Source organism: Salmo trutta, chromosome 24 (genome assembly GCF_901001165.1).
Source record: "Salmo trutta chromosome 24, fSalTru1.1, whole genome shotgun sequence".
NCBI classification, from domain to species: domain Eukaryota; kingdom Metazoa; phylum Chordata; class Actinopteri; order Salmoniformes; family Salmonidae; genus Salmo; species Salmo trutta.
The window spans coordinates 13518294-13538448 of NC_042980.1; the positions used below are offsets into that span (position 1 = coordinate 13518294).

Sequence of the window (20155 nt, forward strand, 5' to 3'; positions counted from 1 at the left end):
TTCCTACATCTTACAATGAGAGCGCCAGATCAATAGTTCAACAACATCAGGTCTTTTCCTGCACCCTCTGCCCTACTATGTACTGTACATGTCACTTTCACAGGTTTTCTTTCACTTAAAATAACAGAACTAAGTGCTTGATCCAGTGCAATGATCAAGTGCCACTCAGTTCATGCTCCAAATGTAAGGGCATCAAATAGGTTGTTGTCTACTCAAATAGATTGTTTGGTATACTTCCTCTGTAAATAGTATTTTGTCTTTTGAGTTTGTCCTTCATTTAACAGAAAAGCCATATCAGATGATAAGGGGACAACTTGTGGTTGGAGGTAGTAGTGGGTGGGAATTCGCGTGACAGGATGGGGGTGGGGTTGCAGAGAAGGGGGTAAATCCCTGTGGAAAGACAAAAAACACAGGGCCAGGGACACAGCTGGTAATTTGGTAAGAGGTCACTCACAGTAAACACAAGCTGTTTAGAGAAGGACTGGAAAGGCCAATACTCCAGGAGCTGTGTGGGACAGATGGATAGAGATAAGAAAAAAAGAACAACTATGAAAATTCCCCACGTGTATCGTTTATTATTTTAGGCAAAACAAAAACCATTTTCCCATAACATGTTCCACGCAGGCTTCAAACTTGCTTGGCAAATTTCACACCCTTATTTAGACAACTGATAAGTATCTCGGGGGTATTAATAACTTCAGGTTGGCTACGCGTTAATATACAGTATGTACTGTAATAACCCTCTCTTATGAATCACCTTATTTCACTTCAGTAACATTGGACCATCCCAAATGGCAACTTATTCCCTTTAGTACACCACTTTTGACCATAGCCCTGGTCAAAAGTAGTGCACTATAAAGGGAATAGCTAGATGCCATTTGAGACGCACACATTATTTTTTATAGTACTTTCTTTCACATTCTGGGTGAATTCCATGTACTGTACATGAAAATCACCCAGCGCAGGTCACAGAAGAGATCAACCTAGTCTGACTGGTTCTCTTCCCACTTTTCCCCCCACACCGAATTTCAGAGGTCAAATTTGCTTCTGCAGAACACTCTCATTACAGGCAAGATCCTCAAAAAGTTATACAGCTACACCATCGAGAACATTCTGACTGGTTGCATCACCGCCTGGTATGGCAACTGCTCAGCATCCGACCGTAAGGCGCTACAGAGGGTAGTGTATACGGCCCAGTACATCACTGGGGCCAAGCTTCCTGCCATCCAGGACCTCTATACTAGGTGGTGTCAGAAGAAGGCCTCAAAAATTGTCAAAATACTCCAGCCACCCAAGTCATAGACTGTTCTCTCTGCTACCGCACAGCAAGCGCTACCAGAGCGCCAAGTCTAGGTCCAAAGGGCTCCTGAACATCTTCGAACCCCAAGCCATAAGACTGCTAAACAATTAATCAAATTGCTACCTGGACTATTTGCACTTTTTACACTGCTGCTACTCGCTGTTTATCATCTATGCATTGTCACTTTACCCCTACCTACACGTACATATTGCCTCAATTACCTCGACTAACCTGTGCCCCAGCACATTGACTCGGTAACTGTACCCCCTGTATATAGCCTCGTTACTGTTATTTTATTGTGTTACTTTATTTAGTAAATATTTGTATTAAAACTGCATTGGTGGTTTAGGGCTTGTAAGTAACCGTTTCACGGTAGGATCTACACCTGTTGTATTCGGCATGTGACAAATACATTTCGAATTGACCTTGGTACAGTCAAGACAGGGTAAACATCTGCCAAGCATTAAAATATGAGAACAACAAGTAATGTGTTCCAGTCCAAGTGTGTTTAAATCCATTGCTTTTGGCTTGATAAGAGGTGAAACTAGGAGCTATTTAAGGGTATTTAAATCCATCAGATACACAACATAAGCTGACTATGTAATATGTGTACGGCACTGAGCGAGAGGAACAAGTTGGTCCTTTCTGTGAGGACATAAAAATCGAACCAAACTGAACTTGTCACGAGCTTCATAAACAACAGGTGTAGAACAATAGTGAAATGCTTACTTAGAGAAATAATAGAAAAGTAATAACACAAGGAATAAATATAAAATGAGTAATGATAACTTGGCTATAGACACAGAGTACCAGTACCGAGGCGATGTGCAGGGGTACCAGACAATTGAGGTAGAAATGTAAATATACAGTACATTTGGAAAGTATTCAGACCCCTTGACTTTTTCCACATTTTGTTTTGTTACAGCCTTATTCTAAAATTGGTTAGATAAAAAAATGTTCCTCATCAATATACACACAATGCCCAATAATGACAAAGAGAAAACAGGTTTTTAGAATTTACATAAGCATTCAGACCCTTTGAAATGAGACTCGAAATTGACCTCGGGTGCATCCTGTTTCCACTGATCATCCTTCAGAAGTTTCTACAACTTTATTGGAGTCCACGTGGTGAATTTAATTGATTGTACATGCTTTGGAAAGGCACACACCTGTCTATATAAGGTCTCACAGTTGACAGTGCATGTTAGAGCAAAAACCAAGCCATGAGGTGAAAGGAATTGTCCGTAGAGCTCCGAGACAGGATTGTGTCGAGGCACAGATCTGGGAAGGGGAACCAAAACATTTCTGCAGCATTGAAGGTCCCCAAGAACACACTGGCCTTCATCATTCTTAAATGAAAGAAGTTTGTAACCACCAAGACTCTTCCTACAGCTGGCCACCCGGCCAAACTGAGCAATAGGGGGGAGAAGAGCCTTGGTCAGGGAGGTGACCAAGAACCCGATGGTCACTCTGACAGAGCTCCAGAGTTCCTCTGTGGAGATGGGAGAAACTTCCAGAAGGACAACCATCTCTGCAGTACTCACCAATCAGGCCTTTATGGAAGAGTGGCCAGATGGAGGCCAGTCCTCAGCAAAAGGCACATGACAGACTCTCAGACCATGAGAAACAAGATTCTCTGGTCTGATGAAACCAAGATTGAACTCTTTGGCCTGAATGCCAAGCATCACTACTGGAGGAAAGCTGGCACTATCACTACGGTGAAGCATGGTGGTGGTAGCATCACGCTGTGGGGATGTTTTTCAGCGGCAGGGACTAGGAGACTAGTCAGGATCGAGGGATAGATGAATGGAGCAAAGTACAGAGAGATCCTTGATGAAAACCTGCTCCAGAGCGCTCAGGACCTCACACTGGGATGAAAGTTCACCCTCCAACAGAACAGTGACCCTAAGCACACAGCCAAGACAACGCAGGAGTGGTTTTGGGACAAGTCTCTGAATGTCCTTGAGTGGCCCAGCCAAAGCTCGGACTTAAACCCGATCTAACATCTCTGGAAAGACCTGAAAATAGCTGTGCAGCAACGCTCCCCAGCTAACCTGACAGAGCTTGAGAGGATCTGCAGAGAAGAATGGGAGAAACTCCCCAAATACCGGTGTGCCAAGCTTGTAGCGTCAAGAAGACTCAAGGCAGTAATCGCTGCCAAACGTGCTTCAACAAAGTACTGAGTAAAGGGTCTGAATACTTATGTAAATGTCATATTTCAGTTTTAAATTTCTAAAAAACTGTTTTTGCTTTGTCATTATGGGGTATTGTTTGTAGATTGTTGAGGTGGGGAAAAACTATTTAATACATTTTAGAATAAGGCTGTAAGGTAACAAAATATCAAGTCAAGGAGTCTGAACACTTTCCAAATGCACTGTAGGTAGGGATAAAGTTTCTAGGCAACAGGATAGATAATAAACAGCAGCAGCTAATGTGATGATTCAAAAGATTTAGTGCAGAACGGGTCAATGCAGTTAGTTAAAATAGTTAAGAAATAACTACCCAGACTAACTACACTACATTGCCAAAAGGGTGGCAGTTTGTAGTACACACAAACATACACACATGACCAAAAGTACATGAACACCTGCTCGTCGTACATCTCATTCCAAAATCATGGGCATTAATATGGAGTTGGTACCCCATTTGCTGCTATAACATCCTCCCACTCCTCTGGGAAGGCTTTCCACTAGATGTTGGGACATTGCTGCAGGGACTTGCTTCCATTCAGCCACAAGAGCATTAGGTGAGGTCGGCCACTGATCTTGGGTGATTAGGCCTGGCGCGTTCCAATTCGTTCGATGGGGTTGAGGTCAGGGCTCTGTGCAGGCCAGTCAAGTTCTTCCACACCAATCTCAAACTATTTCTGTATGGACCTCACTTTGTGCATGGGGGCATTATCATGCTGAAACAGGAAAGGGCCTTCCCCATGCTGTTGCAACAAAGTTGGAAGCACAGAATCATCTAGAATGTCATTATATGGTGTAGCATTAAGATTTCCCTTCACTGAAACTAAGGGGCCTAGCCCAAACCATGAAAAACAGCCCCAGACCAATATTTCTCCTCCACCAAACTTTAGTTGGCACTATGCATTCGGGCAGGTAGCGTTCTCCTGGCATCCGCCAAACCCAGATTTGTCTGTCAGACTGCCAGAAGGTAAAGCGTGATTTATCACTCAAAAGAACGTGTTTCTACTGCTCCAGGGTCCAATGGCGGCGAGCTTTACACCACTCCAGCCGACTCTTGGCATTGCGCATGGTTGATCTTAGGCTTGTGTGGGTTGCTCGGCCAAGGCAACCAATTTCAAGAAACTCCCGCTACGAACAGTTCTTGTGCTGATGTTGCTTCCAAAGGCGGTTTGGAACTCGGTAGTGAGTGTTGCAACCGAGGACAGATCATTTTTACGCACTCTGCGCTTCAGCACTCGGCGGTCCCCTTCTGTGCACATGTGTGGCCTACCACTTCGCAGCTGAGCCGTTGTTGCTCCTAGACATTTCCACTTCACAATAACAGCACTTACGGTTGACCGGGGCAGTTCTAGCAGGGCAGACATTTGACGAACTGACTTGTTGGAAAGACTGAGGTCTTCAGTACGGGCCATTCTACTGCCAATGTTTGTCTATGGAGATTGCATAGCTGTGTGCTCGATTTTATACGTCCGTCAGCAATGGGTGTGGCTGATATAGCCAAATCCACTAATTCAGAGGGTGTCCACATACTTTTGTATATAGTGTATATGATGTTAGCTACTGCACATTATGCACAACAGAAAATTATAAAAGCCAATAGATGTAGCTAGCTATAAGCTCTCTTGGGTAAATAAATTAATCTAGCTCCAGGAGGCTAATCTTTTTGAGTCTGAACTTGAGTCTGTTGGCTGGGCTCCCTGCCTGTGCCATTAAACCCCTACAACTCATCCAGAACGCCGCAGCCCGTCTAGTGTTCAACCTTCCCAAGTTCTCTCACGTCACCCCGCTCCTCCGCTCTCTCCACTGGCTTCCAGTTGAAGCTCGCATCCGCTACAAGTCCATGGTGCTTGCCTACGGAGCTGTGAGGGGAACGGCACCTCCGTACCTTCAGGCTCTGATCAGGCCCTACACCCAAACAAGGGCACTGCGTTCATCCACCTCTGGCCTGCTCGCCTCCCTACCTCTGAGGAAGCACAGTTCCCGCTCAGCCCAGTCAAAACTGTTCGCTGCTCTGGCACCCCAATGGTGGAACAAGCTCCCTCACGACGCCAGGACAGCGGAGTCAATCACCACCTTCCGGAGACACCTGAAACCCCACCTCTTTAAGGAATACCTGGGATAGGATAAAGTAATCCTTCTAACCCCCCCCCCCTAAAAGATTTAGATGCACTATTGTAAAGTGGTTGTTCCACTGGATATCATAAGGTGAATGCACCAATTTGTAAGTCGCTCTGGATAAGAGCGTCTGCTAAATGACTTAAATGTAAATGTAACTGTATTACTGTACTGTATTATATTGACTGGAATTGCTCACATCGTTCAATTAAAAAGCAGGGAGAGAACATGTGATTCTGGTACAGCACATGCGTATAGGCTAGTGAATTTGATTTTAAAATAGGGCCTATTTGTATAATTAGTAGGCTGACGCATATATTCACACCTTTTGTATTTCCCCTAATATTAGCCTACCTCTTCTTTCTCTCTATTGTTGCATCATTCTTTCCTCGCTTTCAACAGTTACATAAAATAAGTTTCATTGTCCTTATCTTCATCATTCTAATGACATCCTTGAATAATATAGGACTATAATGAGTTGCAGAAGGCTTTCACGTCTCTTCACTAAGATTGAATGGTTATGAGTCTAAATAAATAACTGCTATAGACTACCGCCATCGCGGGTTCGCTCTTCTTTCAAACTACGCCTGAGTTCTATTGGCTGCTGCATTTAACATTCAGCAAACAAGAGCTTGTGTCCCTCTTCAAAGTCTATCACTATAAGAAATGCAAAAATACTAATTGTCCTGCAACCTATTCTAGCTTTTCCTGCATGGGACACCAAGAGCTAAGGAGTGTTTAAGGAGAGAGGCCAGCGGAGCACAGGTGTGTGCATTTTGCGCAAGAGACAAAGTTAGAAGCTTAATATACATAACCCATCATTAAATTAGCTAAATATAAAGCTAATACTGCATTGAATGTATTACCTAAAAGAGGTAGGCTAGGACATCTATATATAGGCCTATATACAGTTGAAGTCGTAAGTTTACATACACCTTAGCCAAATACATTTAAACTCAGCTTTTCACAATTCCTGACATTTAATCCTAGTAAAAATTCCCTGTCTTAGGTCAATTAGGATCACCACTTTATATTAAGAATGTGAAATGTCAGAATAATAGTAGAGAGAATGATTTATTTCAGCTTTTATTTTTTTCATCACATTCCCAGTGGGTCAGAAGTTTACATACACTCAATTAGTAATTGGTAGCATTGCCTTTAAATTGTTTAACTTGGGTCAAACGTTTTGGGTAGCCTTCCACAAGCCTTCCCAGAATAAGTTGGGGGAATTTTGGCCCAGTCCTCCTGACAGAGCTAGTGAAACTGAGTCAGGTTTGTAGGCATCCTTGCTCACACACACTTCAGTTCTGCCCACACATATTCTATGGGATTGAGACCAGAAGACATCTCTCCAAAAAGTACGATCTTTGTCCCCATGTGCAGTTGCAAACCGTAGTCTAGCTTTTTTATGGCGGTTTTGGAGCAGTGGCTTCTTTCTTGCTGAGCGGCCTTTCAGGTCGTCGATATAGGACTCGTTTTACTGTGGATATAGATACTTTTGTACCTGTTTCCTCCAGCATCTTCACAAGGTCCTTTGCTGTTGTTCTGGGATTGATTTGCACTTTTCGCACCAAAGTACGTTCATCTCCAGGAGACAGAATGCGTCTCCTTCCTGAGCAGTATGACGGCCGCGTGGTCCCATGCTGTTTATACTCGTACTATCGTTTGTACAGATGAACGTGGTACCTTCAGGCATTTGAAAATTGCTCCCAAGGATGAACCAGACTTGTGGAGGGCTACAATTTCTCTCTGGGGTCTTGGCTGATTTCTTTTGATTTTCCCATGATGTCAAGCAAAGAGGCACTGAGTTTGAAGGTAGGCCTTGAAATACATCCCCAGGTACACCTCCAATTGACTCAAATGATGTCAATTAGTCTATCAGAAGCTTCTAAAGCCATGACATAATTTTCTGGAATTTTCCATGCTGGTTAAAGGCACAGTCAACATAGTGTATGTAAACTTCTGACAGAAATAATCTGTCTGTAAACAGTTGTTGGAAAAATTATTTATGTCATACACAAAGTAGATGTCCTAACTGACTTGCCAACCTAAGTGTATGTAAACTTCCGACTTCAACTGTATCAATCTAGAACAGGATTATCTATTTTGGATGTTGAGACAGTTGAGACAGTGAGAAAGACAGAGAGAGAGTGCTCACGCCTGCACTGATTTAAAGCAACCATATTCAAGTGGTAAGATGTTTTTATTTATTGCAGCAAACAGTCTTACAATTTAAAAAAATAAGGTCACCCCCGATAGCCAGATGGGTAAATTAGACGCGCATTCGGTCTTTATATTAGTGTAGCATAGACTATGCTGCAGCAAATGCAGGCCTACCTGTCACAGGAAAATAAGTTACCATGATGAGATGATAGGTCTGCATGCATTGTGAACTGCACTCCATACTGAGAGGGGCTGTCTGTTCCCACCCTGAGCATTGATGATTCATCATGCGGAGGACAAAGGCAAGCCAGATCGCATATAATTTAACAGTTCCATTTCATGATATGCTGTTCATATAAATAATTGATTATAATTGCCAGTTTCACGCAGTTATTTATCTCGGGAGAAAAGGGAGTGGTAAATCCCGGTAAGTCTCGGTAATCGGGTTCCCGCCATTCAACCCTAGTCAGGGATGAGCAGTGCTGGAGAAGAGAGTATTTCCCCTTGAGTCATACTTATATCTATCACACTGCATTCATTCTTTTGAGACAATGCTGCATTGTCTACACTGGAGTGTTTATCAAAGAAGCAACAGACTGTTGCTCTGCGGTCTCCCCTGATGCTCATCACATGCACTGGCGCTTCCAAAAAGTCATCAAGGGACCAAGAGCTTCATACTTTATTTGGAAACATAACTATGATCTTGTTTTGTGATTACAGTTTTCCAAGTAAAAGACAGATGAAATATGAAGAAAAAAATATGAAATTTGCCACAGTGCGATAAGATAACGTATGTTTATGCTATTCCTTATGAAGGATACATATTCTTACAATTATTTTTATTTTTTTACTTTTAGGCTATCTGGCTGCTAAATGCATGCTGCGGTGTCCTATTCAATATATGGCATGGAAAACAAGGAAATGATCTAGAGATTTGCTTCACACACTCTTTTTCAGACCTTTTTTAAACAGAAAACGCTCTGTTATGGGGGTGGAAGGTAGGTGGCTTCCAACTGTTGTGTGTCAGAAGAGTGCACAACAGAAAACAAAGCGCGGGCCAAGACTTCATACACAGTCTTGACTATTTGCATTCTAGCAGTGTACATACATTCTAGAGACACTATAATAACCCCATTTGCACAGAGCTATTGTAAGGAATCTGTGTCGATTTAGTGCACTATCTGACATTAAAACGGAGCACATAAAATCCTATAATAGCCTACCAATTAATTTGGGGCAATTTGAGCATAATGTTGCCTGGTTGGGTGTACAACCCAGTACAACTCCAGTATTAAGAATTCAGTGGTATTTACGGTCAGTGCGTTGGTTTCAACTGCACAAAACAAAGACAAACCATTATTCCCCGTTCTCTGGATGATGGCCACTGTCTGTTTTAGGCCTCTGAGGCATAAAGCATACCGTCCACCAGACATAAAAACCTTTGTATTCCCAAGAAATGACGAGGTTAGTAAATACAAGCTTATGGTCTCAATTACATTTTTTCCCCTAAGTTTTCATACTGACCAAATTCAGTGATTCCGCCTCTCCATTACGTTTAATGTGGTAGTTGCTAAGAGTGGTGTGGGTCCCCGTTGGTATGCCACTTCACAGAAACTACAACAAGGCCTGAGATATCGGTGACAAGTCACTCAACACTGTGCGATATCTTTATCTGCAGTACTGACTCTATCAAACAGCATTGTCGGTAATGCGACATTGCACAAGCGTATAATCATCATCATTGCACAAACGTATAATCATTGCACAAATGTATCATTAAATATTGAAAAGTTGTGCATTGAAAATGTATTAAGAAATGTGTTCATTTTCATATTAGTTCGTCACATTTGTGAGTTAATGATACAAATGTCCTCCTCTATTGGCTTTCAGAGTTTAGTGAAGCGTTTGGTGGTAAAGGTGTAAGCTAGTTCCTGGTCCAATTGGGAAGTCTATTCCTGGCTGAACAGAGAGCCTTTTATCCCTCAGGAATGTTTCAAGGGGAAAGAATACTAGAACTCCGCGGGTTTTCTCTCTGCTGAATCATCATCTTACCTTACATAAGTAGCTTTATTCCCCTTTAACTGCACCCAGTGAGGAAATCACAAGCCTAGACCCTGACAAATGAGAACACTCTGTCACACATTGTAGAGGCCCAACTATTTCCATAATAGTTCTTCTGTTTGGAGATGAAACTTTGCAGGAGTATAAAAGGATTAGGTCTCCGATAATATTTTTACAACTAATTAACATCACAGTAGTTGAAATGGCAAACTTGGATTTTAAATTGTGGTATTAGTTTCACAAGGTCCTCTCCACAAGGAACAAGTTTGCCTCAAAGAACTATAACTTTTACCATGGAAAAACATGGGTGTTCAGTAGCTCATATTAGAGGTGTACGGCTGCCAGTATGCTACATTTTGGCACTATAACACATAAAATAAGGTTATAGGGCAGTGTTTTGACTTGGACCCCAATGATTTCAGCTTGCAGCAATATTTTCCTCATATCTATCGGTTGTAGAATTTGGCCCATCCCTCTCACCATAGCTTTCATCATTAAATTCAAAAGTGCAGCTGTGCACTTGGACTGCCAAAATGTCTGGAAACAGCTGTGGGGAGTCACAATACCTTAACCAATTCCATACTCGGCTCCACCCCAAGAGAAGCCTGCCATGTGAGATCATGGTTAAAAGGTGTGTCCCATTATCAGCGCAGGCTTTACATAGCTGTGAGCATAGATCAACTCGGTCCTCAGGACCCCAAGGGGTGTACGTTTTGGTTTTTGCCCTAACACTACATAGCGGATTCAGATAAACATCACGGATAGATCATTTGAATCAGCTGTGTAGTGTTAAGGCAGAAACCAAAACATGCACCCCTTGGGGTCTTGAGGACCAAGTTTGAGAAACGCTGGTATGGAGCGAGGAATGTCACCTATATAATACAAAACTGTCAAATCTAGGACATCCTCCTCCTACATTCCTTTACTGCATACTGTAGGCCTGTATGTGCAGCGCTATTCATATAAATGCAAAGTTGCCAAGTGAAGAATTTCAAAATGAGACCAATGTCATTTCAAACAGATGCTGCGGTGACAAAATGATACTCTTTTACTAGATATTAAAGGGAAACTTCACTGCGAGACACTATTTAGACCAGCTGGACTTGGAGGGCAAATGGCAAACAAGTAAGTTGTTTGCTGTCGGTAGCTAGCTAGTAATATCAGCTCTCTTTTTACACGAGGCAGTGTTGTTCAGTACAGTATAATTTTGTGATCAATTCGGCAATAACGGGGATTGCTAGTAGCACTACAAGACAACCTAGCCATGTTGAGCTAGCTAGCTTTGTTTGCTATCCCCAAAACTTACTGTAGCCTAACGTTATAGCTAGCTAGACGCAGTGTTTTTCACTAAGAGCAAAACCGGAGAAATGTTTTGATGATGATGAAGAGTAAAGAAATGACTTTGGCTTTATGACTCATATTAGTCTTTGAGTAACTACACCTGTGTGTTGTGGCTAGCTAGTTTGTGTAGGTGAAATATTCAATATTCTGCATTGTGCTGTTACATTAGAAAGACAGTACACAACGATTACCCATGAAAGTCAAATAGTGTTTTTGTCATTCTCTTACAGACAAAACTGCTTGATGGTCTACAGATTACTTTTGGAGTTTGTTCTACGTGGGGAGAAGCTAGGCAGAGGACATCAAATCCCCTTGCCTGCTTGTGCTGTTGGGGCCATTCAAGCAATTTATCCCTCACACAATGAACAGTATTTTGGATACAAAGAAGTTGATGACTCAAGAAGAGATATGAAAGGTCCCATAACAACAATCTACCCTTGTGTCAAAGTGAACCAAACTGCTATCCCCAAAAACACCATACGCAAGTATTCCCTTTGTAGAACTGTAGTATTTATTATAGCTATATATATATAACTATGTCATACATTGCCATAACTGTTCCTGCATACAGCTGTGTAAACTCACCTAGGTCTCCAGCGCAAATAAACATTGTCGTGAATTCAAGCAATGTCTACTTATTTGCTACATTGACAGACTAATCTGTTTTATTGAAACATATTTACGTACCAACAAATGAAAGTTGAAATGATACACCAACTCCCTGCATCATTTATTTTAGTAGTAAGCATGTAGAAAGTTACTTCCAAATACGTTTCATGAATACCACAACGAATTGATCCATGGTTTCTGATGCAGCTGGAATGTTCCAGGCAAGATCCCGAATGTTCTTCAGCTGGTGAACCTTGTCTTGTGTTGGGCAATGGCAGCTGGTCTGGCAGAACTTCATGAGCTCCGTGAAAGACTCACAGACTACACAATTTGGCTCTTGCCAGTCACATGCAGTCTCTTCCTCTTTCAAGTCAGACGACGTTGAGCTTGAGGTTGTTCTCGGCTGAAAGCTTTCATCCAATAGGTCTACAGGATCTGTACTACTGAAGCTGGTGTCAAAGTAATCAGCAGCAGCAGCTGGACTAGTTTGTACGACACACACTAGTCAGTGACTTGCCAACATTTTACTACTTTGTCCCCATCAATACACACTCAAACAAGGTACAGTACTATATCCACCCATCCCCCTCGTGTCAATAGATAATGTATACTAACCTTCACACTCACACACGTCAGTCACCCACACCATCCCCTCTTTACTAATAACTCAGCTTTTCTTAAATGTAGACTTCAAGTTTTACATAAACAAATCAACTAACCCTCCATAATACAGAGAAAAGTACAGTAGAAGTTGAAACCTACTTATAAAACACACCAACTATGACAACAAGACACAGACCATGTTTATGCCTAGCTCCAGTATATTTATTTGCTCATGGAGTCAAGGTGACTTACACTAGTTCCTGGTGCTGAGCTTGATGTTGATGCCGGTGCAGATGTTGATGATATTGGACTCTGTAAATAGAACACATAGGCCAGTCACGTTAGGTAACTAACTACCGACCGCAGAGGCTAACGGTTAGATACTGTCCGGTAGGCTGTAGCTAACGTAACCTAACGTAGCTTGCAAAGTTACAAATCACATTGCCAGATAGCCAACTGCTATTTACATAGATTTTCTTTGGAATGCGTATTATGAAAGCTAGCTAACTAGATTTTAGTTTCAATAAACAAATGTAGTTCCCTAGCTAGTTACGTTAACTTATCTAGCTAACTCTGCTCGACTTCTTAGTAAGGTAACCGATGAAATTAGGGATGCACGATATATCGGTGAACATATTGGAATCGGACGATATTAGCTAAAAATGCCAACATCGGTATCGGCCCGATGTCTAGTTTAACGCCGATGTGAAAAACCGATGTCAAAGCTGACGCGCAGACCTATATAACGTAGGTACATGACGTAATGACGCTAGAGGTCGACCGATTAATAGGAATGGCCGATTAATTAGGGCCGATTTCAAGTTTTCATAACAATCAGTAATCGGTATTTTTGGCCACTGATTTGCCGATTTCTTTACACCTTTATTTAACTAGGCAAGTCAGATTAAGAACACATTCTTATTTTCAATGACAGCCTAGGAACGGGGGTTAATCTTACATCTAGACGTTCCGCTAGCGGAACACCTGCTCCAATATCCAATGATAGGCGTGGCGCGAATTACAAATTCCTCAAAAATCCAAAAACTTCCATTTTTCAAACATATGACTATTTTACACCATTTTAAAGACAAGACTCTCCTTTATCTAACCACACTGTCCGATTTCAAAAAGGCTTTACAGCGAAAGCAAAACATTAGATTATGTCAGCAGAGTACCCAGCCAGAAATAATCAGACACCCATTTTTCAAGCTAGCATATAATGTCACAAAAAACAAAACCACAGCTAAATGCAGCACTAACCTTTGATGATCTTCATCAGATGACACTCCTAGGACATTATGTTATACAATACATGCATGGTGTGTTCAATCAAGTTCATATTTCTATCAAAAACCAGCTTTTTACATTAGCATGTGACGTTCAGAACTAGCATTCCCACCGAACACTTCCGGTGAATTTACTAAATTACTCACGATAAACATTCACAAAAAACATAATTATTTTAAGAATTATAGATACAGAACTCCTTTATGCAATCGCGGTGTCCGATTTTAAAATAGCTTTTCGGTGAAAGCACATTTTGCAATATTCTGAGTAGATAGCCCGGCCATCATGGCTAGCTATTTTGACACCCACCAAGTTTGGTACTCACCAAACTCAGATTTACTATAAGAAAAATTGGATTACCTTTGCTGTTCTTCGTCAGAATGCACTCCCAGGACTTCAATAAAAAATGTTGGTTTGGTTCCAAATAATCCATAGTTATATCCAAATAGCGGCGTTTTGTTGTGCGTTCAAGACACTATCCGAAGGGTAAAGAAGGGTGATGCCGGCGTGTTTCGTGACAAAAAAAATCAAAATATTCCATTACCGTACTTCGAAGCATGTCAAACACTGTTTAAAATCAATTTTTATGCGATTTTTCTCGTAAAAAAGCGATAATATTCCGACCGGGAAACCCTGTTTTCGTTCAAAGACGAAAAAATAAAATCATGGAGTCGTCTCGTGCACGCGCCCCCAGTCTCATTGTTCTCTGATCGACCACTATCCAAATGCGCTACTGTTTTTCAGCCATGGCCTGCAAAGTCATCATTCAACGTTCTGGCGCCTTCTGAGAGCCTATGGGAGCGTTAGAAAATGTCACGTTACAGCAGGGATCCCCTGTTTTGGATAGAGATGATCAAGAAGGCCAAGAAATAGTCAAAGAGCGCGCTTCCTGTTTGGAATCTTCTCAGGTTTTGGCCTGCCAAATGAGTTCTGTTATACTCACAGACACCATTCAAACAGTTTTAGAAACTTTAGAGTGTTTTCTATCCAAAGCTAATAATTATATGCATATTCTCGTTTCTGGGCAGGAGTAATAATCAGATTAAATCGGGTTCGTTTTTTATCCGGCCGTGAAAATACTGCCCCCTATCCATAACAAGTTAACTGCCTTGTTCAGGGGGGATTCGGGGATTCGTTTTTGCAACCTTCCGGTTACTAGTTCAACGCTCTAACCACCTGCCTTACATTGCACTCCACGAGGATCCTGCAAGGCAGGCTGGCTACCTGTTACGCAAGGGCAGCAAGAAGCCAAGGTAAGTTGCTGGCTAGCATTATACTTATCTTATAAAAAACTATCAATCTTAACATAAATCACTAGTTAACTACACATGGTTGATGATATTACTAGTTTATCTAACGTGTCCTGCGTTGCATATAATCGATGCGGTGCCTGTTAATTTCTCATTGAATCACAGCCTACTTCGACAAACGGGTGATGATTTAACAAGCGCATTTGCGAAAAAAGCACTGTCGTTGCACCAATGTACCTAACCATAAACATCAATGCCTTTCTTTAAAATCAATACACAAGTATATATTTTTAAACCTGCATATTTAGTTAATATTGCCTGCTAACATGAAATTGTGTCACTGCTCTTGCGTTCATTGCCTGGCTCGTTGCGAACTAATTTGCCTGAATTTTACGTAATTATGACATACCATTGAAGGTTGTGCAACGTAACAGGAATATTAAGACTTAGGGATGCCACCCGTTAGATAAAATACGGACCGGTTCCGTATTTCACTGAAAGAAAAAAAACGTTTTGTTTTCGAGATGATGGTTTCCGGATTTTACCATATTAATGACCTAAGGCTCGTATTTCTGTGTGTTTATTATATTATAATTAAGTCTATGATTTGATAGAGCAGTCTGACTGAGCGGTGGTAGGCACCAGCAGGCTCGTAAGCATTCATTCAAACAGCACTTTGTGCGTTTTGCCAGCAGCTCTTCGCAATGCATTGCGCTGTTTATGACTTCAAGCATGTCAACTCTCAAGATTAGGCTGGTGTAACCGATGTGAAATGGCTAGCTAGTTAGCGGGTGCGCGCTAATAGCGTTTCAAACGTCACTCGCTTTGAGAGTTGGAGTAGTTGTTCCCCTTGCTTTACATGGGTAACGCTGCTTCGAGGGTGGCTGTTGTCGATGTGTTCCGGGTTCGAGCCCAGGTAGGAGCGAGGAGAGGGACGGAAGCTATACTGTTACACTGGCAATACTAAAGTGCCTATAAGAACATCCAATAGTCAAAAGGTATATGAAATACAAATCGGAAAGAGAGAAATAGTCCTATAATTCCTATAATAACTACAACCTAAAACTTCTTACCTGGGAATATTGAAGACTCATGTTAAAAAGGAACCACCAGCTTTCATATGTTCCCTTGTTCTGAGCAAGGCACTTAAACGTTAGCTTTCTTACATGGCACATATTGCACTTTTACTTTCTTCTCCAACACTTTGTTTTTGCATTATTTAAACCAAATTGAACATTTCCTTATTTATTTGAGGCTAAATTGATTTTATTTATGTATTATATTAAAATAAGTGTTCATTCAGTATTGTTGTAATTGTCATTATTACAAATAAATAAATTGGCAGATTAATTGATATCGGCCTTTTTTCGTCCTCCAATAATCGGTATCGGCGTTGAAAAATTATAATCGGTCGACCTCTAAATGACGCCATGTAAAATTATGCGCTACACCTGCAACACAGCATTCCTAACCTAGCCCAGCCCACAATGTCTGCTGTGTGGATCGAGCAGTCAACAAGTCGAGCAGTCATTTGAAAGAGACAACTCAAACACCAAGATAATGGAATTCATTGCCCTTGACAATCAACTGTTCTCTGTCATGGGTGATGTTGGCTTTCGCGACTGTTCGAGCACCGGTACACACTAACGTTACCAAGTGCGCCATTGTTCAGATGTTGCCCTACCAGAGTTACACAGTAATAGTGTCACTGCTATTAGCTTCAGGACACACTATGGAACGCCGTTTGGGTCTTTGCGTGTCAAAAATGATACACGTCAAATAACACCATTTGACAATAACACTATTTGACGCGTTAAATCAGATTTTAATTTGACTCGTCAAATAACACAGTTCTATTATAATATGTTGTGTTCTGAATTTGCACGTGCAAGCCAAGTGCTACCACTACATTCAGTGCAGTCAAAGCTGTACAAAAAAGTCTGCAAACAAGCAAACACCGGCCACGAAAGATGTGTTTACAATACCGCGTTGGTATTAAAGCATTATTTGTTCGACCGCAACTTCTGGGGTAGCTAGCTAGCTTTAGCTTGTTACCTAGCTAGCACCAATACAACCAGCCTGAAAACAATGACCAGAAGAAACTGCAGTCATTTTCACTATTCTTAGCAATGACTTAGGAATACTTGTGAGTAAGTATTAGCTAGGTTCATGAAAATAAATAGCTAGCCAGCTACTTAACCCTGTTGCCCAAAGCTAACGTTATAAGCAGCCAGCTAGTTTCATATGTCTAGTGAGGCTCGACCTGACCGGGTAATGTGTTGTGAAGCTAGCCACAAGAAGGATTAGGCACAATTGTGGAATTGCAGTTTGCCTTCAAAATAAAAAGTCCCTCTGAAAGTGATTTAGACTAGATAATGTTAAACAAGGTTGGTATGTGAAGCAATGAAATGGGGTATCAGTCTACTCGGTGACACCCACAGAATACAACTGTGAAGAGTTTACGCAAATATTAGCGTTGTAGTTCTTTCCGCAGGACTGTGACTGTGTGAAATCACCTCCCCAGTCAGCCTATTGTGTGTATTGACATTCATATTGCATTGCACAGCTTTACCTAAGGATTGGGGATCAATGAAATGTGGTATCAGTCTACTCAATACGCAAGATATTTTTTCCCAAATGTTTTCCCTCCTCAGAGTTATCAGACTCCAAAACATCCATGTGTTATTGTTTTTCCTCTGGAATAGTGTTCAATGCACATAGGTTGACAATAAATGTGGCTCAATTCACAGTTGTTTCAGAATCCCATAATAAGAGCTACGATGCTAATGTTCTCTGGATGTCACTGAGTAGACTGATACCCCATGTCATTGATCCACAATCCATAGGTAAGGATGTACAGTGAAATAAGTATGCCCCCAATTTTCAAGTATAATACATCCAGTGTGATTTCAGATTGTCAAATTAATAAATGATTGTCTTTTGTTGATTTTAAATAACATTCAAACCTCATGATCTATTCAATTATGGCATAATTCTATTACTTGTATGCATTTGCATCACTGTCAATGTCATACTTTTATTTTGAAGGCTAATCGCAAAGTCCTAGGCTAGCTTCACATAGATGGGTCCGACCACCATTAATCAAATAAGAACTGTCTTATAAATGAAGGTTATTTTAGATGATGACACCTAGCTATATAGTTAGCTAGCTAACTATAGCTACTGAAACAAATGTCGTTTTGCTATGTGTTTGGGGAAGAACATTGTTTGCATCCATGAGCTAGCTAGCTTTTTATGACAAGCACTGTACCTATCGATGAATCGTTGTGACATATGAAATACAAGTGAGTGTAATCAATATGTAATAATGTAATAAAAATGTATGAACGTTCAATCATATTCAGGTCCTGATTTGACACGTCAAATAGTGTTATTTGATGTGCATCTTCTTTAACATGCAAAGACCTGTTTACGGGGGAAAAAATGTATGAAATGTATGCATTCACTACTGTAAGTCGCTCTGGATAAATGACTAAAAATGTAAAAAATGTAAGACCCAAACGGCGTTCCATAGAAATCCTGGTTGAGAATGAAACGACTGAACAAATGAACAACAAAACAGCACAGCAAGTAAGTGAAATAAATAGGTTTTGATTATGTTTTACTGGTACATACGTAAATGCCAACAAAATAACTTTTTGGTGCATGTCAGAGCAAAAACCAAGCCATGAGGTCGAAAGAATTGTCCGTAGAGCTCCGAGACAGGATTGTGTTGAGAAACAGATATGGGGAAGGGTACCAAAACATTTCTACAGCATTGAAGGTCCCCAAGACAACAGTGGCCTCCATCATTCTTAAATGGAAGAGATTTGGAACCACCAAGACTCTTCCTAGAGCTTGCCACCCTGCCAAACTGAGCAATCGGGGGAGAAGGCCCTCCAGAGTTCAAGAACCCGATGTTCACTCTGACAGAGCTCCTGAGTTCCTCTGTGGAGATGGGAGAACCTTCCAGAAGGACAACCATCTCTGCAGCACTCCACCAATCAGGCCTTTAAGGTAGAGTGGCCAGACGGAAGCTATTCCTCAGTAAAAGGCACATGACAGCCCGCTTGGAGTTTGCCAAAAGGCACCTAAAAACTCAGACAATGAGAAACAAGATTCTCTGGTCTGATGAAATCAAGTTTGAACTCTTTGTCCTGAATCCCAAGCGTCATGTCTGGAGAAAACCTGGCACCATCCCTATGGTGAAGCATGGTGGTGGCAGCATCATGCTGTTGGGATGTTTTTCAGCGGCAGGGACTGGGAGACTAGTCAGGATCGAGGGAAAGATGAACCGAGCAAAGTACATTGAGATCCTTGATGAAAACCTGCTCCAGAGCGCACATGACCTGAGACAAGGGTGAAGGTTCACCTTCCAACAGGACCACGACCCTAAGCACACAGCCAAGACAATGCAGGAGTGGCTTCAAGACAAGTCTCTGAATGTCCTTGAGTGGCCCAGCCAGAGCACGGACTTGAACATCTCTGGAGAGACCTGAAAATAGCTGTGCAGTGACACTCCCCATCCAACCTGACAGAGCTTGAAAGGATATGCAGAGAAGAATGGGAGAAACTCCCCAAATACAGATATGCCAAGCTTGTAGAGTCATGCCCAAGAAGACTCGAAGCTGTAATCTCTCCAAAAGGTGCTTCAACAGAGTACTGTGTAAATGGTCTGAATACTTATGTAAATGTGACATTTCCGTTTTTTTTTTGTATAAAAAAAAATATCTAAAAACCTGTTTTTGCGTCGTCATTATGGGGTATTGTGTGTAGATTGATGAGGGGGAAAAACGATTTAATCCATTTTAGAATGAGGCTGTAACGTAACAAAATGTGGAAAAAGTCAAGGGGTCTGAATATTTTCCGAATGCACTGTGTATTAATAACATATTAAAGAAGAAAAAGTGAAAGAGCAGCGGTTTCATTTCCCTTTAAGTTACTTTTCCAATGGCCAAGCAGAACTAGATTTAGTCTAGGCCTAAGCTAATTTGGCAAATCCTCAAGTAAATTTAATTGTGTTCATAGAGCTATGTACACTATTTATACAAAAATATGTGGACACCCCTTTAAATTTGTGGATTTGGCTATATCAGCCACACACGTTACTAACAGGTGTATAAAATCGAGCACATGGCCATGCAATCTCCATAGACAAACATTGGCAGTAGAATGACCTTACTGAAGAGCTCAGTGACTTTCAATGTGGCACCGTCATAGGATGCCACCTTTCCAAC

At 41.4% G+C, this 20155-nt stretch overlaps 1 protein-coding gene and 1 long non-coding RNA gene across 5 annotated transcripts in view; one reads left to right on the plus strand and one right to left on the minus strand.

Annotated features, from left to right (window-relative positions):
- The window catches only part of LOC115160722 (cordon-bleu protein-like 1), a 52946-nt gene that overhangs the window by 29579 nt on the left and 3212 nt on the right, over nt 1–20155 (minus strand). Inside the window, exon 3 of one of the 3 annotated variants that reach the window (XM_029711044.1) lies at nt 12634–12693. The exons of 1 other annotated variant lie outside the window; for it this stretch is intronic. In XM_029711044.1, coding sequence (XP_029566904.1) covers nt 12634–12693 — 60 coding nt within the window. Of the gene's footprint in view, nt 1–11856; nt 12694–20155 lie in introns of those variants that run through there. One more of the 3 variants, XM_029711049.1, reaches the window with a different exon arrangement.
- On the plus strand, nt 9718–11793 carry LOC115160725 (uncharacterized). Of its 2 annotated transcripts, XR_003869108.1 has the most exons (3): nt 9718–10459; nt 10884–10953; nt 11400–11793. It is a non-coding gene; the product is annotated as an uncharacterized LOC115160725 (long non-coding RNA). The 2 variants fall into 2 exon arrangements; XR_003869107.1 differs by having other exon boundaries at nt 9718–10953.